The following is a 20,401-nucleotide window of genomic DNA, read 5'->3' on the forward strand; positions in this document are numbered from 1 at the left end:
TTTTGAGGTCTATAGAACTTCCTAGGCGAGGAACATCAATAAACTGGTCTCATTGTTATTTAGGCTTGAGTGTGGTTTCTACTTGTGGAATGTGTAATATCAAATGCATAAGTGTGACATTGATTTCTTGATACTTTTATTGCTTTCATTTGACTAAGTACATGTGGATAGGCGGTTCTTGCCGTTCAAATAAGCCTTACAAATTACCCTTTTTGTTAGCCCGTTTGAACCCATGAGCTTCAATCCAAGAATTTGCCTACCATATCGGGACAGTCGAAGTTGCTTGTTTATCATGTTTATTTTGCTATTATGGTTGGGTTGAGGCTTATTGTCATGTGGGTATAGCAAAGTACTTTTAGCAATTGTGTTGTATCCTTGTGTTGGAAAAAGAAAAAAAAATATGAAGCAAAAGAAAAAAAAAAGAGAGAGAAAGAAAAAAATCGAAAAAGAAAAAAAAAAGAGAAGATAAAGAATTGGAAAAAAGAGAAAAGAAATTGATTGCTTCATTTGGTTTTGTCAAGGATCAAAAGGATGGTTGTTAAAGTCTAATGCATATTTGGAGAGTACTTCATTCGCTCTCATGTGTTGTAAAGTTAAGATTATTTCTCTAAGTTGGGTTCATTTGTATCATTGATTTGATTTTGATTTTGGTTTAGTGCTGCGACTACCGTCTTAGCTCCACATATCCATAACGTGCTTTGGTACAAACCATTTCTATCCCTTTAACCCAATTGCCACCCTTATTGTCCTTGATACATGTGCTTTTGTTTACATATAATGATTGCATATTAGTTTGGGAAATCTCTATCACATTAGATTGCATGCATGTTTCATAAGTTGAGTGAGTGTTTATACTTCTTTCTATCTTCACATATAACTCACCCTTACATACTTATGAGTGCATGAGTGAATCCGTAAGAATCCGACTAATTTGTCTTGCAAGATCGAAAGGTATTTGGCATTTGTCTATAGTATGGTGATTTGAGACTTGAGCTACGTTTTCTATTACCTGTGCCTTTGAACTTGTTTTATTGGTACATTTTGGTCATTGCTTTGTTACAGATATGGATAGCATGGGATTTGTATGTGCATCAACATTAGCTCTGAGTTGTTTATTCGGCATTTGTATGGTTGCATTTTTGTATTGTGTGATGCTTTGCGACACGGCTATCGCTACCCTATCAAAAATAAAAACCAACCAGCTCTAACTAATGCAGCAGAGGTAAGTCGGGTATCGTATCCACAGGGAGATGAGAATTCTATAAGCTAAAATAAGTCTGTCTAAGTAACCGTTTCTTGGGGTTTTGATTATTTTGGTTCTAAACCACGAAGATATAAGGGAGGAGAGCAGAGAGGGAATAAGGACTAAACTTTAAGGAAATTGACAAATAGAGAGAAACAAAACTAGGATAGTCGATTCACCATGGTTTTCTAGGAATAAAATCTAGGGTCATAGGTCAGCATAAACTCGGTCCGCAGGGTAATGAAAAGGTCCTCTCGGTCCGCTATTCGCCCTAAAACATTACTAACTTAGCTTTCACCCTCATTAGAATGCCATAATGTTCATTGCAAGTCTCTTTTTTGGTGGAATGTGGGTATATATATATATATATATATATATATATATATATATATATATATATATATATATATATATATATATATATATATATATAGCAAAACTGCTATTTTCGTACATCAACACCAAATACAAACTTTGTAAAACCTATAGTACTCTATACATCATTCAGACAAGGCAAAAGGAAACCAAGATCAGATTAAGTCCAAGGTCCCCATATGAGTGGCTGGCTTGATGGCCACTGAGTTCTAAGAACACAAGGCTGAAGTTCCTTTTTCAGTTGATGAACCACATATCAAGGAGCACAAAATTTAACCTCCAGTCTGCAGACATTACGGGCATGCCAAATATGATAAAACATAGCCACAGTGACTGCAAACATAGTGAACTTCTTTTGTAAAGACTGATTCCTCCAATGAAGAGACTAGTGAACTAGTCTAGAGCTAGGAAACTGTATCCCTAACCAGTCACCAGTTAAGATCCAACATCTCCTGCTGAATGCACACCCATAAAATAGGTGCTCATGGTCCTCATACTGAATGCCACACAGATCACAAAGCCTATCCTCATTGAACCCAAAGTTAAACATTCTCTCCTTAGTTAGTAGCCTGCCCTGCACAGCAAGCCACCCTACAAATAAATGTTTGGGGACATTAATTCTGTTCCATATGAGAGGGAACCACACAACTCTAGCTCTCTCCCCTTGGAGCCACTTATACCCAACAGCAATAGTGTAATTTCCAAGGGTCCCATTCCAATGGTTCATCAAATAAGCACTCTTAAAAATCTCCTTAGCTTGACAAACTTTCCTCCATGTCCAACTAGCATGTGTTGAAGGAGAATAATCGAACCATTCCCATCCTTTAATATAGATATGATTCACCCACTTAATCCAAAGGTGATCAGCTTTAATAACCAGCCACCACACATATTTCCCAAGCATAGTCAGGTTCCAGTTCCTACAATGCACAATGTCCAAGCCCCCACCTCTTTTTTCAGTACAAATCTTTTCCCAAGACACAGAAGGAGATTTAAGGAGTTGTTCAGACCCTGCCAATAGATAATTCCTGCAGGTGCATTCAATCCTTGCAATAACAGTAGTAGGGATTATGAAAACCTTAGCCCAGAAAGAATGAATATGAGTCAGAATAGTCTAAACCAAGACCAATCTGCCAGCATAACTAAGCTTCATGGCTCCTCATCCTATAATTCTCTCAACCATCTTCTCCACCAATCTAGTACAATCCCCAACAGCCATCCTATTATAAGATATGGGCATCCAAAGATATCTGAATAGAAATACTCCCATTTTAAATCCAGAGACTGTCAGCATAAAATCAATCTCATCTTGAGCTATCCCATTAAAGTAAATGTCAGATTTGTCATAATTCATTTCCAACCCAGAGGCCACAGAAAAGGTTGCAAAAGCCCTTAGGAGAATAATGATAGACTGCATATCACCTCTACTAAACATGAGTAGATCATCAGCAAAACAAAGATGACTCAAATGCAGTGCTCTACACAGGGGATGAAAGTTAAAGTCCATTCTACTAGTGACATCATTCAGGAGTCTACTAAGATATTCCATACAAATTGTAAAAAGAAGGGGAGACATTGGATCACCCTGCCTAATCCCTCTTTGACCCTAAAAATAGCCAAAGTTGGACCCATTTAAAGATAAAGTAAACCTTGGGGTGGAGACACAAACCATAATCTAATTAATCATTCTCTCAGGGAACCCCAAGGCACCAAGCATTTGTTCAATAAAGCACCATTCAATAGAATCATAAGCTTTTTTCAAATCTATTTTCATTATACACCTATGGGAGCACGTTTTCCTTTTATATAGTCTCGCAAGATCATGACAGATAAGAATATTATCCACAATATCTCTCCCTTTTATGAACGCACTCTGATTCTCACTAATCAGGTCAGGGAGAACAACATCAATTCTTTTACACAAAACCTTAGAAATGAATTTGTACACCACATCACAGCAAGCAATAAGTCTAAAGTCAGCAACAGACATAGGTCTAGACTTTTTAGGGATAAGGGTAAGAGTGGTAGCATTGACCTGTTTCAGCAACTTCCCAGTTTGAAAAAAATCTTTTAACAGCAGCAACCAGATCCCCCCCCCCCCCACCACCTCAAAAGAGTCCTTAAAAAATTGGGAGGAATAGCCATCAGGCCCAGGGGCCTTATTAGCAGGAATAGAGGAAAGGGCATCATATATTTCAGAATCAGTAACCTCTTTGATAAGAGAGGTACATTGGCCATCAGAAAGTATCTTACCTTTCTTCACTATAGGAAAGTGAACCTTCACCACATTCTTACTGGATCCTAGCAAATTTTTATAATAACCAATGAAGGCAGTCTCAATCTCCTGGGGATTAGTGCACATATTCCCTTCCATATCCTTGATGCATAGAATTCGATTTTGCATTCCCTAGCTCTTATCACACTATGAAAGAATTTGGTGTTATCATCACCCTCCTTCATCCAATGATCCTTTGTTTTTTTTAGCAAGGAAGCTCCTTCTGGCATCATCTAGGTCTTTATAGCACAAAGCAGCATCATGAGCTTCCTTCTGATGAAGCAGATTACTAACATCATTATGCAACTTAACTTGTGTCCGCAGGAGATATAACTTAGCAACACTGACACTTGTTTCAATGTTAGCAAAGGCGGATCCATTTAGCTCTTTCAACGGTTTCTTCAACTCTTTTAATTTTTCACAAGTTGAAACATAGGAACTCCTTCAATCTTATGATCCCAAACTTCCTCGATTAAATCCAAAAAACCACTTTCCTTGCTCCACATATTATAATATTTAAAACTTCCCTTCTTCCTTTCTACAGTAGGTGACATATTAATGGTGCACGGGCAATGATAAAAAAGCTCTTTTGGATGGAAGACAGTGTCAGTTTCGGGGAAGCAATGTAACCACTCATCATTAACTAGAGCTCTATCAATCCTACTAAAAACTATATCCCCTGGCTCATGTTTGTTGGTCCATGTAAAAAAAGGACCCCTGAGCAGGGATATCCATTAAACCACATCTATCAACAGACTCTTGGAAGTCTCTTATATCAGCAAAAGAAACCTCAGCACCCCTTATTCTTTCACACATAGCAAGTACATTATTGAAATCCCCCATGACCACCCAAGGACCATTAATCAAATTTTTCATAGAACATAAAGAATTCCATAGGGGAATCCTTTTAGCCACTCTATTGAACCCATAGACTACAAACATCCACCAAACAGCACTAGTGGGATAATAAGTGACCCTCGTATGAATAACTTTGTTCTTCACAACTCAAAACCTCAATGTTGTAGTTACCCCCATCCCATAAGATCCAGATTCTCCCACCACCATGGACATAATTATTATTAATCATATTCCAATTAGTTCCAATGCCTGAACGAACTTTATTTATAGAGCAATTCCTAACTCTAGTTTCTACCATGCCAAAAACACCTACATTATTAGAGTGGAGAAACCATCTAACATCTTTCTGCTTATTTGCACTATTAATACCATTAACATTCCAAAATCCTAGGCTACCCATTCTCAAAGAATGCAGAAGTACCACTCATTTTATTTTCCAACACTCTTCTATAATAAACAGAGCGTTCCACCACTTCCATAGAAGTGCTCTGCCCACTATCCTAATTAACACCACCCTGCCTAGTCATCTTAGTGATGATCCTTGCAGCTGTAAAATTCCTAGCAGTGGTAGGCTTTGGTGTGACCAGAACATTAGCCTCAACAAAAAATCCCCTATCCCTATTCATCGAGACCACAGGTAAAGAATGCTTAATGAGAGGTGCACCTATCACAACATCCCCTACAGGTTCAGTGCTAGGCTCTGGGACCACAGTAGTTGCCGAAACCTCAGTATTCCTCTTAGGCACCCAGACACGTTTACCCTTAGAAGGAGACTTTTGTTTCTTCTAACAGTCCCTGGTTAAGTGTCCCATCCCCTTAAATTCATAGCATAGAGTAGGCTTCAATTAATAGTGTACTATTTGCCTATGCACCACATCCAATTCATCAGTAAACTCAATGACATCAGGCAAATCAGCACCTACTCGAACTTCAATCATAACTCTAGCATGCCCTAAAAAGGTTTTCAACAACATATTACTATCACAATGAACTGGAGTACCCACAAGACCAGCAATCTTCAACGGTGCATTCCCCCAGAACTTGAGAGGAAGGCCATAAAATCTAATCCAAATTGGAACTAAATCCACAGCCTCCCTAACGAGTTTAACATCAGGGGTCCACTTCTTCACCGCCACTAGTGTATTGTCAAAGAAAATTGGGCCTTCTTGTAAGACATGCTCCTTAATCTCTTTTTATTGAAAATGAACCATAAAAATCCCATTCGACAGGAACGAGATCTTATCATAGTTGGTGTGCCCCCATATACGTTTCACAAAACCATCAATGACCTTAAACGGTAGGTTCACCCTAAGCACATAGCAATAAACCGCAGTGGACCAATAGTTCAACTCAGACTCAACATCATTAGAGCTAAGTTGAAGAGGCCTTACCCTATCTGTACCAGTAGAATGAGACAAGTTTCCACGGCTTGGGACATCAATCCATTCAGATTCCTCCTCAGATCCTTCCTCCTTGATTGCATTCATCTCACTCAATTGAAACGGGCGAACGATTGAACGAGAAACCCTAGAACTTTCCCCCAATTCTGGAACAACATCATCAACGCTTTCAAAGATATGAAACCTAGAACCAGATTGAGTATTATTATGTGTCGTATTACTATTATTAGATGAATTTTTTGTAGTTTTTTTGTTATTAGAATTGATTATACGTATTAATCTACTAGATTTAGAGTAATTTTTCCTTTGTCAAGTGATACCCGTCGTTGTGAGCACCAAAAATAATATTTATAATTCCTATTAAAACTAACCTAGGCTAGTGGTAACAGGGTCGAACCACAAGGAGGCGAATGTAATTAAAAGTTGTCTAAATTTAGTCTAAGGTAACAAGAGTGGGGGTTGGTTTGATTTGGTCTATAGCTAATAACAATAAAAATTAAACTAAAGAAATATATTAAATCAAATATAAATAAGGGTACTAGGATGGTCAGTTCACTATAGTTTCGACGACAGCAAACTAAGTCGGTCTAAATCAAACACATGAGGCGGAAAAACAAGAGGTCCTCTCGGTCCACTCTTTACAAATAGTATCTTTCGATCTCGATATAAGTCCCTAATATCACTAATACTGACTCTCGTCCTGAAAAGTGACTATAATCAAAACTTTACCTATCTTTCGATCTCAGCATAGTTTAGTCATTTTAATTGGTGATCTAACAACTGTCCCTATCTCTCGATCTAATGGGTCAGTCACATCCTAAACATTCAACTAGTCGTGTGCATTCGATTCGTCGAATAAAGAATTAAAACAATTAAAACGAAGGTAAAACCTCACGTGGCTAGTCGATCGACTGACACGCGATTTTAGTCCATGTTAATTCTACGCCGCCTAATCCTACAGTTCCCCTAAATCCTAGCACAAGCAATTTTGCTACTCATACTGAAATTAAAGGCAACAATAAAATTGGTTAAATAAACTACAGAATTCATGATTAATGCGGTAAAATAAACAATTAACATAAGACGGCAATTCGGCTTTGGGGAAACTGATCTAGCAATTCTACAACTATGAATGAATGCAAAATAACTGAATAAAACCAGAGAATACCGTGTGAATTGCGAAGGAAAAAAACAAAGCCGAATGCAATAGTGAATTGTATTCAATACCGAAGTAATCCTCGAACCCTAATTAATAAACTCAAACTAAACGGAATTGAAAACTGAATAAGAACTTCCTCCTTTTCTGAATGTTCTAGGTTACGTTATATAGAAAATATACGTAATACTTATTATCAAAACCTAAACACAATGGGCTTGCTTTTCCTCGATCTTCTTATTCACGTATGATTAGCATCTTGGTCGATCGACCAAGCATGGCGGTCGATCGACTGCCCTGAGCTGAACAGTAGCTACTGGAACCCGCAGGTTGGTCGATCGACTGAAGGTAGTGGTCGATCGACCGAAGTAGCTGATAGTTGGCTTCTATAATCTCGTGGATTTGTCTTTTGGGCCTTGAAACGTGCACCAAGCTCGTTCCTTAAGTGAATTCTTCACATCAAATGCAATGTAGGATACTCGGGGACGGATTTAGCTCAATTTCCGTTGAATTCTTCACATTTCTGCAATAATGTACATAAACAAGAAAGTAGATGGAAATAGGGAGAATAGTAGTATAAACTACTAAAATGATCTCTGAAATGCGTGTAAAACAGGATGTAAAACATCATATAAAAGACACGCATCAACACGTATCAAACTTCCCCAAACCAACCCCTTGCTTGTCCCCAAGCAAGAACTAGACTCGATATAATTACCTAATGGAACGAGTTCAATCTCAGAGCGAAATGCAATGTGTCAAGCCTAAACCAATTTAATGCAATAACCAACAATCAATTAGCAATGTGAATCATGCAAACGAGATATAAAGTCGTTAAGAACTGCTCAACCGTTAACTGTAGAGACTTATCAAATTGGACTCTCACGGGTCGCTCAAATCACTCATAAGCACAGGTGAATATATAAGAGGATAGAAAGAATTAATTTTGTAGAGACTCTCACCTAACTACGACCTATAAGAACATGCCTGCAATCTAATATGAATGTAATTTCTATGACCGTACATATGCATTCCAACCAACAAATGACCATGACACATGCCGAGGTAAATATGGATAATGTGAGGTATGGGTAAGAAGAGGGAAAACATTTACGGGAAAGTGGAGGTACAGGTGATCAAGCTAGTACCAAAACGGAACCATATGACAACATCCTTCTTCTTTCTCAAAATTCAATCGATACGGTGCTATAGCAAGCACAAAACTCACAATCTCCATCATAACAGTAATCAACCAACTCCCCATAAGATACTAATGCAACATGGGAGCAAAAATCGCCATAAGATAAGGATTTTGAATTATGAGAATTGATTCCTTCGGAACCCAGTCGATCGACTTGATGTAGTGGTCGATCGACTGGGTTAACAGTACAGAACTCTTTTTTCTCTTTTTCGAATCATTTTTTCTTTCTTTCTTTTTCCTTTTCTTTGAACTTTTTTCCTCCTTCATTCTTTTTATCCAACAAAATCTCAATAAGAGCAAATGCTACCAAAAACCGAGTAACAATCCAAAGAACATAGACTACTAGCTTGACAAGGGCAGGCTAAATGTAGGATGTAGTAATGGGACAAAATGGCTGTTTTGGCAGTGTGAAGCTGATTGGGCAAAACGAATAAAGGGAAACCTCTACCACATGTGTCAACAAACCACAAATCGAATGCATATAGGTATTAAGCAGATCAAGTTCATATTTATGCACATTTATGTAACATGTCTCATAAGGAGTACTACTCACATCCTAGATAAACTGGTCATAGATGTCACCATTTATAAGCTCTAAACCTTAGGAAATATGATGTAGCTTGCCAAAATTCTAAGTCAAGTCTCAAGTTCAGCAAATAATTAACGAAAACTCGTAGATATGCACTTATACGATTCTACTAATAACATGTCAATTAGCAAGGCTTAGGCATAAACAGGTGAAATTGCAATGTCATCATTGAAATACTACCGTTCCGACTCGACTAAATGCTAAAATAAACATGCAAATTTTGAATTTTGATGAAATTTTTCAATTTTTTTTGGAATTTTCTTTATATATAAGAGAAATTAAAGAAACAATGCAAACTGAAATGTAAACGTGAATGCATGGCAAATGATATGCGACGCAAAACCCTTCCCCAAACCAAATCGCACAATGTCCCCATTGTGCAAAATCATGTAATGAAGAAAAGAGAAACGGGAATTTGCGAGAAAATAAATAAATACGACAAGAAGTAAAACTTGGGAACTCACAAGACTTTAAGCGCAGCAAAAGGAAACCTCCCCAAATCGGCGTGAGCTAGGAGGTTTTCAGTGGCTATGATGCTACCAAAAAGTACCTGAAAAGACAAAAGGACCACGCATAAGTCCGAGAAAACAATTTTGAAGCGGTATTATGTGCACAATTGAGAAAATAAAAGAAATAAATAATATGACGGAAGGTAAAGTGGAGTAGAAAACTCCCTCAATTCCGCAAATCGACCAAACACAGCAGGGGAGAGGTCGTGAACAAGTACAGCAGTCCAGGGCCGTCGATCGACCACCTAGCCTAGTCGATCAACCAGTGTGAACAGAACGAAGCTCTGGGCTGTGCGACCCGATCGATCGACTATACAGTCGATCGATCGACCGAAAATCTTCTTTGTAACTTCTGATTTCTTCGTATTTGCTCAATAACTTGAGCTAATGAGGTCTAAAAACCTGCAAGTGCACAATAATACGCGCCCAAAATTACGCAAAACCCAAAGTAAAGTCTAAAGTACTTAAAACTCCTAAACAAAATAATTAAATGCGAAATCTCGCGCACACAAAAGCAATAAAATAGCTTAAAAGCAATAAAATGAAGTTTTTGATAAAGCGCGTGATCAACTAGTAGTTGATCAAGAATGGCCACGGCATGGCCCACTTCCTCGGCTTCTGGCTATAAGAAGTAGCCTCAACGGTGCTCATCTTCTCAGCTGCACCTTTCTCAAGTTCAGCATCCGTAGAGCTTGACGGATCAACAGCTTCATCATCTCCCCAATCAATGACCTCTTCCGGCTCATCAAAGTCCAAGTCGGACTTTCTCACTCTGGCTGGCTCATCTTCAAGCTCCTCATCAGTGCCATAGCTCAGGCATCCAAGACCGCCTCTTGAAACGACTTGCTTCTTAACAGATGGAGTAACAGGCACCTCGCCCTTCCCCAAACCAGCTCCTGCAATATCTAAAACAGCAGAGGTGTTACAACAGGAATAGGAATAGAGACAGGCATATCAGGAAGCACAAAATAGGATTTCTTTTCAGAAACCGTATTACAAGTGACATGCCACATGGGGTCCTTCTTCCTAGCTGTATGGGCAAAGACAATGGAATGCTTGCCTACCTTAAAGGTCAAAGTACCCGAACCAACATCAATAACGCACCGGCGGTGTGCGAGAAATGGCCTACCTAGGATGATAGGTATGTGGGAATCCTCAGGCACATCTAGGACCACAAAGTCTACAGGGAAGAAAAACTTCCCTATTTGCACGAGGATTTCCTCCAAGACTCTATATAATTTGGACGCAGAGCGATCAGTCATCTGAACGGTCATGCTCGTAACTGCAAACCTATTCAATTTTAACTTTCTAGCAAGACTCAAGGGCATGACGCTAATACTAGCTTCTAGGTCACATAATGCCTTCTCAATAGAGAAGGTACCTATATTACAAGGAACGGAAAAGCTACCTGGGTCCTCTAGCTTATGGGGTGCAGTGTGAGTCAAATAAGAACATGACTCTTGAGTGAGTGCGACAGTATGCACAGTTTCAAGTGACCTCTTTTTAGACAGTAATTGCTTCATAAACTTCATGTAAGCGGACACTTGATTCACTAATTCAAGGAAAGGTACTTGTACGTTTAAACTACGAACAAAATTTTCAAATTTATTGAAAGATACCTGTTCCTTCGTCGGCACCAATCTCTACGGGTAGGGGGTTGTAAGAAGTAACTTAACCCTCTCCTCTAAATCTCGCATGCCGGCATCCGTGAACTTAGGCTGGAAGTCCACTACCTTCTCCTTATTGAAGCTTGACTCCTCTTCAGACCGTCTCAAATATGAACTATTGATCGACATTGGGTCGTACTTCGGAACCGGGACTGACCCATCAGCACTCGGGTCTTGCCCCAATACTTTCGGAGTTGTCGTACCACGAAACAAGTGATCCCTCAGATTATTGGGCATTGGAGGACGAAATTGTTCAATATCAGCAGCGCCCTCGGTCGATCGACCATGTTGCTCAGTCGATCGACCGGATTAAGATACCGAAGCTCCTGTAACTCGCACTTCAGTCGATCGACTGGGTGTATCAGTCGATCGACTGATATACCTGGTAGACGCCTTTTTCTTGCTATTACTTGTAACAGCTTTATTCTGATTCGGTTTCGCCCCATCTTTTTCATCAGCGTCCTCGACCATGGCAGGCCCCTCCAGGGTAGACCCACTCCTCAAAGTAATGGTATTTAGGGTCTCTTTCTAGTCAGTTTGAGTCGGTAAGTGTCCCGGAGCTCGAGTTGTACTCTTGCTAGCCAATTGAGCAATTTGGCTCTCTAGTAGTTTCATTCCGGCCTCTCTAGCTTGGGACTCCTTTTGCAACATATTCTTCAACTCAGCAAAGTCATAATTTTGAGATTGTTGCTGCTACGGCACATAGGGAGGTTTTTGATATGGTTGTCGCTTGTGAGGGGGCACATAAGCTTGCTGCTGCTGCGGAGGTTGAGTCGGATTCAGGACATTCTGGCTACTCTACCTCAAGTTGGGATGGATATTCGACTCATAGTACGTGTTTGTCTGCCTGTAATGTTGAAAGGCAGCACAAGACTCGAAGGGACTAGGACAATTGTCTGAGACATGTCCCTCAACTCCACATCTTCTACAGACGAAAGGACCATCTAAAACAGCATTCACATGATACATCCCTCCTTTTGAAGCTCCTCCCAACTCGTATTTGTCAAACCTCGTCATGAGAGCCTCTAATGCAGCTACAGAAGGGGATTCAGCACTCCTCCTCTGATTGCCTCTCGAATTCCCATATTCAGCTTTATGGGTGGCTAAGTCATCAATGATCTTCCACCCCGTAGTCTCTCCCATATTCTCAGCAAATCTGCCATTGGCTGCAGCATCCAAAATAGCCCTCTGATCGTCATACAACCCATTATAGAACTGATTGCAAAGACTCCATTTTTCGAACCCATGGTGCGGAATAGTTCGCACCAGCTTCTTGAAACGGACCCATTCTTCATGAAAGTTCTCATCAGGTCCCTGTTTAAAGCTCGTGATCTGAGCTCTAATGGCATTCGTCTTTGAGGCAGAGAAGTATTTCTTGTAGAATGCAAAGGCCAAAGAATTCCAGTCGGTGATCCCATGAGCGGCTCGATCCAGATCTCTGTACCACTTCCTTGCAACATCATGGAGTGAGAATATAAACATGGTTTCCTTTATCTGGTCCTGGGTCACACCGGTCGGTGGGTGTATAGAGCAGCAATAATCGATAAATATCTCCATATGCTTGGCTGCATCTTCATTTGCAGCACCCCCGAACTGGTTCCTCTCAACTAAGTTGATATAGGAATGCTTCGGTTCGAATTTCCTATCAGCTCCAGGTAATTCGAACCCCTTGTATAGATTTTGGTGTCGGCTCGAGAATGACTTGCTATGGTTGCTTCTTCACCATGATTTGGAATTTCCGGAGATGTGTATCTCGGTGAAGAGGTAGAAGCAGGAGATGTAGGTGGGTCTTCTTCGAACAATTCGTTCTCGTAGTAACTAGATAGAGTACTCAGCTCTTCCTCTGTCGGCAATATCCTAGATGATCGTCTCAACTCACGCAAGGTCTTCTCAATCTCAGGATTGAAAGGTACTAATTCACCACCCTGTGAGCTGAGCATAAGAAAAAACTACAAAAAGAATATAAGAAAAGTTTAAGGAACGGATGTCCCTTAAACTAAGAAACAGAATAAAATAAAACAACTAAAAATTAAAACAATTGCCTCCCCGGCAACGGCGCCAAAATTTGATACCCGTCGTTGTGAGCACCAAAAATAATATTTATAATTCCTATTAAAACTAACCTAGGCTAGTGGTAATAGGGTCGAACCACAAGGAGGCGAATGTAATTAAAAGTTGTCTAAATTTAGTCTAAGGTAACAAGAGTGGGGGTTGGTTTGATTTGGTCAATAGCTAATAACAATAAAAATTAAACTAAAGAAATATATTAAATCAAATATAAAGAAGGGTACTAGGATGGTCGGTTCACTATAGTTTCGGCGGCAGCAAACTAAGTCGGTCTAAATCAAACACATGAGGCGGAAAACAAGAGGTCCTCTCGGTCCACTCTTTACAGATAGCATCTTTCGATCTTGCTATTAGTCCCTAATATCACTAATACTGACTCTCGTCCTGAAAAGTGACTAATAATCTAAACTTTACCTATCTTTCGATCTCAGCATAGTTTAGTCATTTTAATTGGTGATCTAACAACTGTCCCTATCTCTCGATCTAATGGGTCAGTCACATCCTAAACATTCAACTAGTCGTGTGCACTCGATTCGTCGAATAAAGAATTTAAACAATTAAAACTAAGGTAAAACCTCACGTGGCGTCGATCGACCGGTATGGCGGTCGATCGGACCGACACGCGATATCGATCCATGTTAATTCTACGCCGCCTAATCCTACAGTTCCCCTACATCCTAGCACAAGCAATTTAGCTACTCATACTAAAATTAAAGGCAACAATAAAATTGGCTAAATAAACTACAGAATTCATGATTAATGCGGTAAAATAAACAATTAACATAAGACGGCAATTCGGCTTTGGGGAAACTGATCTAGCAACTCTACAACTACGAATGAATGCAAAATAACTGAATAAAACCAGAGAATACCGTGTGAATTGCGAAGGAAAAGAACAAAGCCGAATGCAACAGTGAATTGTATTCAATACCGAAGTAATCCTTGAACCCTAATTAATAAACTCAAACTAAACGGAATTGAAAACTGAATAAGAACTTCCTCCTTTTCTGAATGTTCTAGGTTACGTTATATAGAAAATATACGTAATACTTTTTATCAAAACCTAAACATAATGGGCTTGCTTTTCCTCGATCTTCTTATTCACGTCTGATTAGCGTCTTGGTCGATCGACCAAGCATGGCGGTCGATCGACTGCCCTGAGCTTAACAGTAGCTACTGGAACCCGCAGGTTGGTCGATCGATTGAAGGCAGTGGTCGATCGACTGAAGTAGCTAATAGTTGGCTTCTATAATCTCGTGGATTTGTCTTTTGGGCCTTGAAACGCGCACCAAGCTCGTTCCTTAAGTGAATTATTCATGTCAAATGCAATGCAGGATACTCGGAGGCGGATTTAGCTCATTTTTCGTTGAATTCTTCACATTTCTGCAATAAAGTACAAAAACACGAAAGTAGACGGAAATAGGTAGAATAGTAGCATAAACTACTAAAATGAGCTCTGAAATGCGTGTAAAACAGGATGTAAAACATCATATAAAAGACACGCATCATCAAGCCATTTCTGTAAAAGAAAAGAACCCTAAAAATTTCTCTCACTAACTTTCTCTCTCATCTTAATCTTCATTGCAAGTCTTACCCCTTCCAATCTTTCAATCTAGGTCAAGATGTACCAAATCAATTAGCTAAATGTGTCGACTCAAGTAACTAATCGCTATTAAATCTAATGATTAACAACACAAGCCCAATTTGTACCAAGCCCTTATTACCTATTCATAATCTCCCTAATCACCAAGGCTTCTCTATGTCCTAGCATAGAAGATTAGTTAAGCATAAAGAGATTTGGGAAATTAACAACAACAAAAAAGACAATTAAATTGACCATTCTAATAACTAATAGAAACAACAATTAATGTAGAAGAAAGAATAGATGATAAATAATAAATAGGTGCGATAGAATAAAGATTGAAATTAAAGAACGAAAATACCGAATACAACGAGTTCCAAAAGTGCCAAGTTCTAGGTCTCAAGAATAGAGAATAAAAATAAGAGATGAAAGTTTCAGATCTAAAAGTAAGCGATAAAAGAAGAGATCCCTTGTTCTACTGCCGTCGACCTTTTTATTCTAAGATAGAAAATAAAATATCCTTGCGTAAAAATATCCTCACGGCAGAAACTACGCGATCGAGTAGAATGAAACCACTCGATCGAGTAAAATCAAGATCAAACAACTCGATCGAGGACAATAAGTACTCGATCGAGGAACCTAGAAAACGCCCTTCTGGATCGAGTACAGTAGTTACTCGATCGAGAATCTTCAGAACGAAAAAGCATTCGATTGACCAGTTTAAGCAGCCAACTTAGTCGATCGAGCTGCGTTAGCGTGGATGATCGCAAAACACCTTCTGAAGCCAGTTCACGTATCTATAAGTGACAGATTCCAAGCTCCGATTCTTCTTTCTCCAAAATGCATGCAATTGGGACAGGTTCAGGCTCGATTTTACTCTTTTTCGGTTCATATCTGCAAATAATACAAGACAAATCAAAGTGGACTATTCGGGGGACATTTGTAGCTAGATGCCACATAAATAACATAGAAATGCTTGTAAATATAGGGTAAAAACCTTATAGAAAATACACACATCAAACCTCCCCAAACCAAACATTTGCTTGCCCCCAAGCAAAATATAAATGCAACTAGGAACAACTAGTTGAATGGGACCAACTTACCACCTACAAATTGTCCACCTAAGCCAATTTAATGCAAAAAATAACAAAGTAGCAGAGGGTAGGTGAAGACGATTTAAATCGATATTTTAAACTACTTAACCATCGACCTTGCAAGACTCATATATATCGGACTCTCACGGGTCATTCATCACACAAATTAAGCACAAGGTGAGTATAAATTTATGAGATAGAAAGAAGTAAAGACACTCACCTAACTCGACCCATAAGAACATATATACAGCTAACATAAAACCGATTTCTACCGACCGTACATATGCATTCCAACCAATCAGGACCAAGACACACGCTGATGACTTTCATATAATGTGAGGTGAGGTATTTGGGTCAGAAGGGGCAAAACAATTTGGATAAGTGCAGTTAAAGCCAAGCTAGTACAACCGTAACCAAATAATAAACTCATTCCGCTTTGTCAACCAATATTCAGAACGTACAATCGTGCCATTATGGCAAAACATCACTCACACCATCAAGAGACTCCCCTTGAAAAATAATGATAAGCATGGTAGTCATTTTTTTTTTAATCAACATTTCACATGATTCTTTTTTCTTTCTCCTTCTTTCTTCTTCTTTCAATTTTCTATTTTTTTTTCAGATTTCTTTTTCATTTCATTTTTCGTCTTTTTCAATTCATACTACCAACTTCAAATATTTCAAAGCGAGCCAAATTGACATGGATAATAGCATACCCACAGAAAAACACTAAACTAGCTTGACAGGGCATGCTAAATTTTAGGTGTAGTTAGGGGTCAAAAGGGAAATTTGGCTAATGTGAAGTTTATGGGTAGTAATGAAAGAAGGGTTGTAAGTTACCTCTCCACATGTGTCACCGCCGAAAACCGAATACATAAAGGTACCAAGAAAAGAGCGTCATGTTTGTGCAAATTAATGTTATATGTCTTATAGAGAGTACTACTCACATCCTAAATGAAACAAGTCATGAATGTCACCAGTTTATCAAGTTCTAAATCTTAGAATATATATGTAGCTTACCAATATTAGAGTCAAGTCTATACGTTCAGTTGAGTTTAAACAAAAAACTCGTAGATTATGCAAATTACCATGGTAACAAAAATGTTAAGAATGTGCAAGGCAAGGGTGAAGGACTTTAAGTAGCATAAAAGTTATAATGTTCCGACTCAACCTACATGCAAAACTAAACGAGAATTTTGGAATTTTTTATGAGATTTTGGAATAAGACAACAGTGCATGCGAAAATAAACGTGCAAACTGAAATGTAATAAAAACAACATGCAGACACAGATATGGATGCATACCCTCCCCAAACCAAACCGTACAATGCCCTCATTGTACCCAAAAATAGGGAAAGGAAATGCAAACTGAAGAGAAGAGAAGAGTGTAAGCACGGAAAACTTATAAGATGACGCAACCCGAAACCAGCCAGCAACATGGGAGGTCGCAAATAGCCCATAACTTCGCATCACGTGAGGGAAAGCAGCAGTACTCGATCAAAATATAAGGCATCCGATCGAGTGGATGGAGCTTGAGAAAGTATTCGATCGAGTGGATGGAGCCTGAGAAAGTATTCGATCGAGGAAATAAGGCTCTCGATCGAGATGTCGGCTTTTAGTGGTACTCGATCGAGGAATGGAGGCTCCAGATCGAGTAATCTGGGCAACAAAAGTGCTCGATCGAGAACACAAAGTACTCGTTCGAGTGAGTCACGTGAGGTTCCTGCAAAAAAACGCAACAAACAACCTACGGAACTAACAAAACGAGTTCAAATGTTCAGTCTATTGTTTAGAAAACTAACAACTAAAGCACACAAAATTAACCAAAAGTTTTAACAAAATTACAACAAATTACAAGCCGGGTGGCCTCCCAGATAGCGCAGGTTTAAGAGGTCCCGCACGACCTTTTGACTTCAATTATCTTGCTCATCTGGATTGTCGAAGTAGAAAACTTCGACCTTGCCAACCAAGTCGTTTTCTCCATAGTAATGCTTTACATATTGGCCATTCACTTTAAATCTTTCGCCCTCGGAATTCTCTAATTCAACGGGCCCAAATTTGGTGACAGCAGTCACTGTAGAAGGGCCACTCCACCTGGACTTCAGCTTACCAGGGAACAAGCGTAGTCGGGCATTAAACAGCAACACCTTCTGCCCGACATGGAAGTCCCGCGGTATGATTCTTTTGTCGTGCCATCTCATCGTTTTCTGTTTGTAGATGCGTGAGCTATCATAGGCATTTAGCCTAAACTCTTCCAGCTCATCTAGCTGCAATAAACGGTTCTGACCACACAACTTAGAATCATAATTTAATTCACAAATAGCCCAATAAGCCTTGCATTCTAGTTCAACAGGTAAATGACAGGACTTCCCATAAACCAACCGATATGGTGATGCACCAATCGGTGTTTTAAAGGTAGTCCGATATGCCCATAATATGTCATCCAATTTCAGACTCCAATCCTTCCGTGATTTAGAGACAACTTTAGCTAAAATCTCTTTTATTTCCGTATTAGAGACCTCAACCTGCCCACTAGTTTGGGGATGGTACCCCAATCCTCTGCGATGTTGGACACCGACTTTAGACAGTATAGCTGTGAGTTTTTTCTCTTTAAAATGCATTCCCCCATTTCTAATGACGACCCTAGGGACACCAAATTGGGGAAAAATAATCTTTTTAAACATTTTGATCACTGTCTTGGCATCACAGTTAGGTGAAGCAATAGCTTTCACCTATTTACACAGATAGTCTATAGCTACTCGAATATACCTCTTACCTTTACTAGATGGGAAGGGTCCTTGGAAATCAATGCCCCAGACATCAAAAACCTCGACCTCTAGAATGCCGTTTTGAGGCATCTCATATCTCTTGGAGATATTCCCAGAGCGCTGGCAAGCATCACAGGCTTAAACAAACACTTTAACATCTCTAAACAAAGTAGGCCAGAAAAAACCAGATTGAAGTACCTTAGTCACGGTTCGCAACGGACCGTGGTGACCACCATAAGAAGAAGAATGACATCCTTCTAGATTTGCTCTGGTCTCCCATTCTGGAATACACCGTCTCTAAATACCGTCTACATACTCCTTAAAGAAATAAGGATCATCCCAGAAATATCGTTTTGCGTCATGAAGAAATCGCTTCCTCTTCTGATAAGACAGGTCGGATGGCAGCTCGCCACTGACAACGTAGTTAGCCAAATCTGCATACCATTGATCATGGTTAGTGTTAGTAAAAACTACAAATAACGAGTTATCGGGAAAAGAATCATCAATAGGTAAAGGATCCTCTCCCTCCTACTACGATAATCGTGACAGGTGATCAACTACTACATTCTCGGCGCCCGTCTTGTCTTTGATTTGCAGATCAAATTCCTTTAGAAAGAGTATCCATCTCAACAGTCGTGGCTTAGCTTCCTTCTAAGCAAGAAGGTGTGTCAGCGTTGTATGGGCCGTAAAAACAGTAACTTCCAAACCTATCAAGTAAGAGTGGAATTTCTCCAGCGCATAAACCACAGCTATTAGCTCTTTCTTAGTAGTAGTATACTTTACTTGAGCCTCATTCAGAGTTCGGCTCGCATAGTATATCGCGCTCAAAGCTTTGTCTTTCCGCCGGCCGAACACCGCTCCTAGTGCATAATAACTAGCATCGCACATAATCTCAAATGGCAGCTCCCAATTAAGGGGCTGGATAATAGGTGCGGAAATCAAGGCCAGCTTCAACCTGTTAAAAGCAGAACGATACTCATGAGTAAAAAAAAGGGGGCGTCCTTAACTAAAAACTGTGTAAGTGATTTAGCAATTTTCGAAAAGTCCTTGATGAACCGGCGACAAAAGCCAGCATGCCCAAGGAAACTCCTCACTCCTTTAACATTAACAGGAGGAGGCAATTGCTGAATCACTTGCACCTTTGCCTTATCCACCTCAATGCCCCTATCAGAAACTAAGTGCCCTAAGACACTCCCTCGTTGACCATAAAGTGACACTTCTCCCAGTTAAGCACAAGATTAACCTTAATGCAGCCCTGCAACACTTTATAAAGATTAGACAAGTAGTTATCAAAATCACTCCCATAGATGTTGAAATCGTCCATAAAGACCTCCATAATAGACTCTATATACTCAGAAAATATCCCCATCATGCACGTTTGAAAGGTGGCGGGGGCATTACACAAACCAAAAGGCATTCTACGAAAAGCAAAAACACCTTGAGGACCGGTAAAAGTAGTCTTTTCCTGATGATCCGGATGAATAGGGATTTGAAAGAACCCTGAGTATCCATCTAAATAACAGAAAAACTTATGAGAGGCTAACCCTTCTACCATCTGATCAATGAAAGGAAGGGGGAAATGATAATTCTTTGTGGCGGCATTCAGCTGTCTATAGTC

The 20,401-nt window shown here is 39.5% G+C and overlaps 1 protein-coding gene and 1 non-coding gene across 2 annotated transcripts; one reads left to right on the forward strand and one right to left on the reverse strand.

Annotated features, from left to right (window-relative positions):
* Nucleotides 1–2,003: 2,003 nt before the first annotated feature.
* LOC141628911 (uncharacterized) lies at nucleotides 2,004–3,125 on the reverse strand. Its single transcript, XM_074441994.1, has 2 exons — nucleotides 2,799–3,125; nucleotides 2,004–2,696 (listed from the first exon to the last, which is right to left on the reverse strand). Exons 1-2 carry the CDS (start codon nucleotides 3,123–3,125, stop codon nucleotides 2,004–2,006), a joined length of 1,020 nt encoding a protein of 339 aa, XP_074298095.1.
* A 9,388-nt stretch (nucleotides 3,126–12,513) lies between these two features.
* On the forward strand, nucleotides 12,514–12,620 carry LOC141636764 (small nucleolar RNA R71). The gene has a single exon (XR_012541350.1). It is a non-coding gene; the product is annotated as a small nucleolar RNA R71 (small nucleolar RNA).
* Nucleotides 12,621–20,401: the final 7,781 nt, after the last annotated feature.

Source organism: Silene latifolia, chromosome Y (assembly GCF_048544455.1).
Source record: "Silene latifolia isolate original U9 population chromosome Y, ASM4854445v1, whole genome shotgun sequence".
NCBI lineage: Eukaryota > Viridiplantae > Streptophyta > Magnoliopsida > Caryophyllales > Caryophyllaceae > Silene > Silene latifolia.

Coding starts and splice junctions, on each gene's coding strand:
- LOC141628911 (XM_074441994.1), bottom strand. CDS start 3,125: ATGGACTTTAACTTTCATCCCCTGTGTAGAGCACTGCATTTGAGTCAT. Junction 2,697..2,798: donor CTAGATTGGTGGAGAAGATG/GTTGAGAGAATT, acceptor TTCTGGGCTAAG/GTTTTCATAATCCCTACTAC.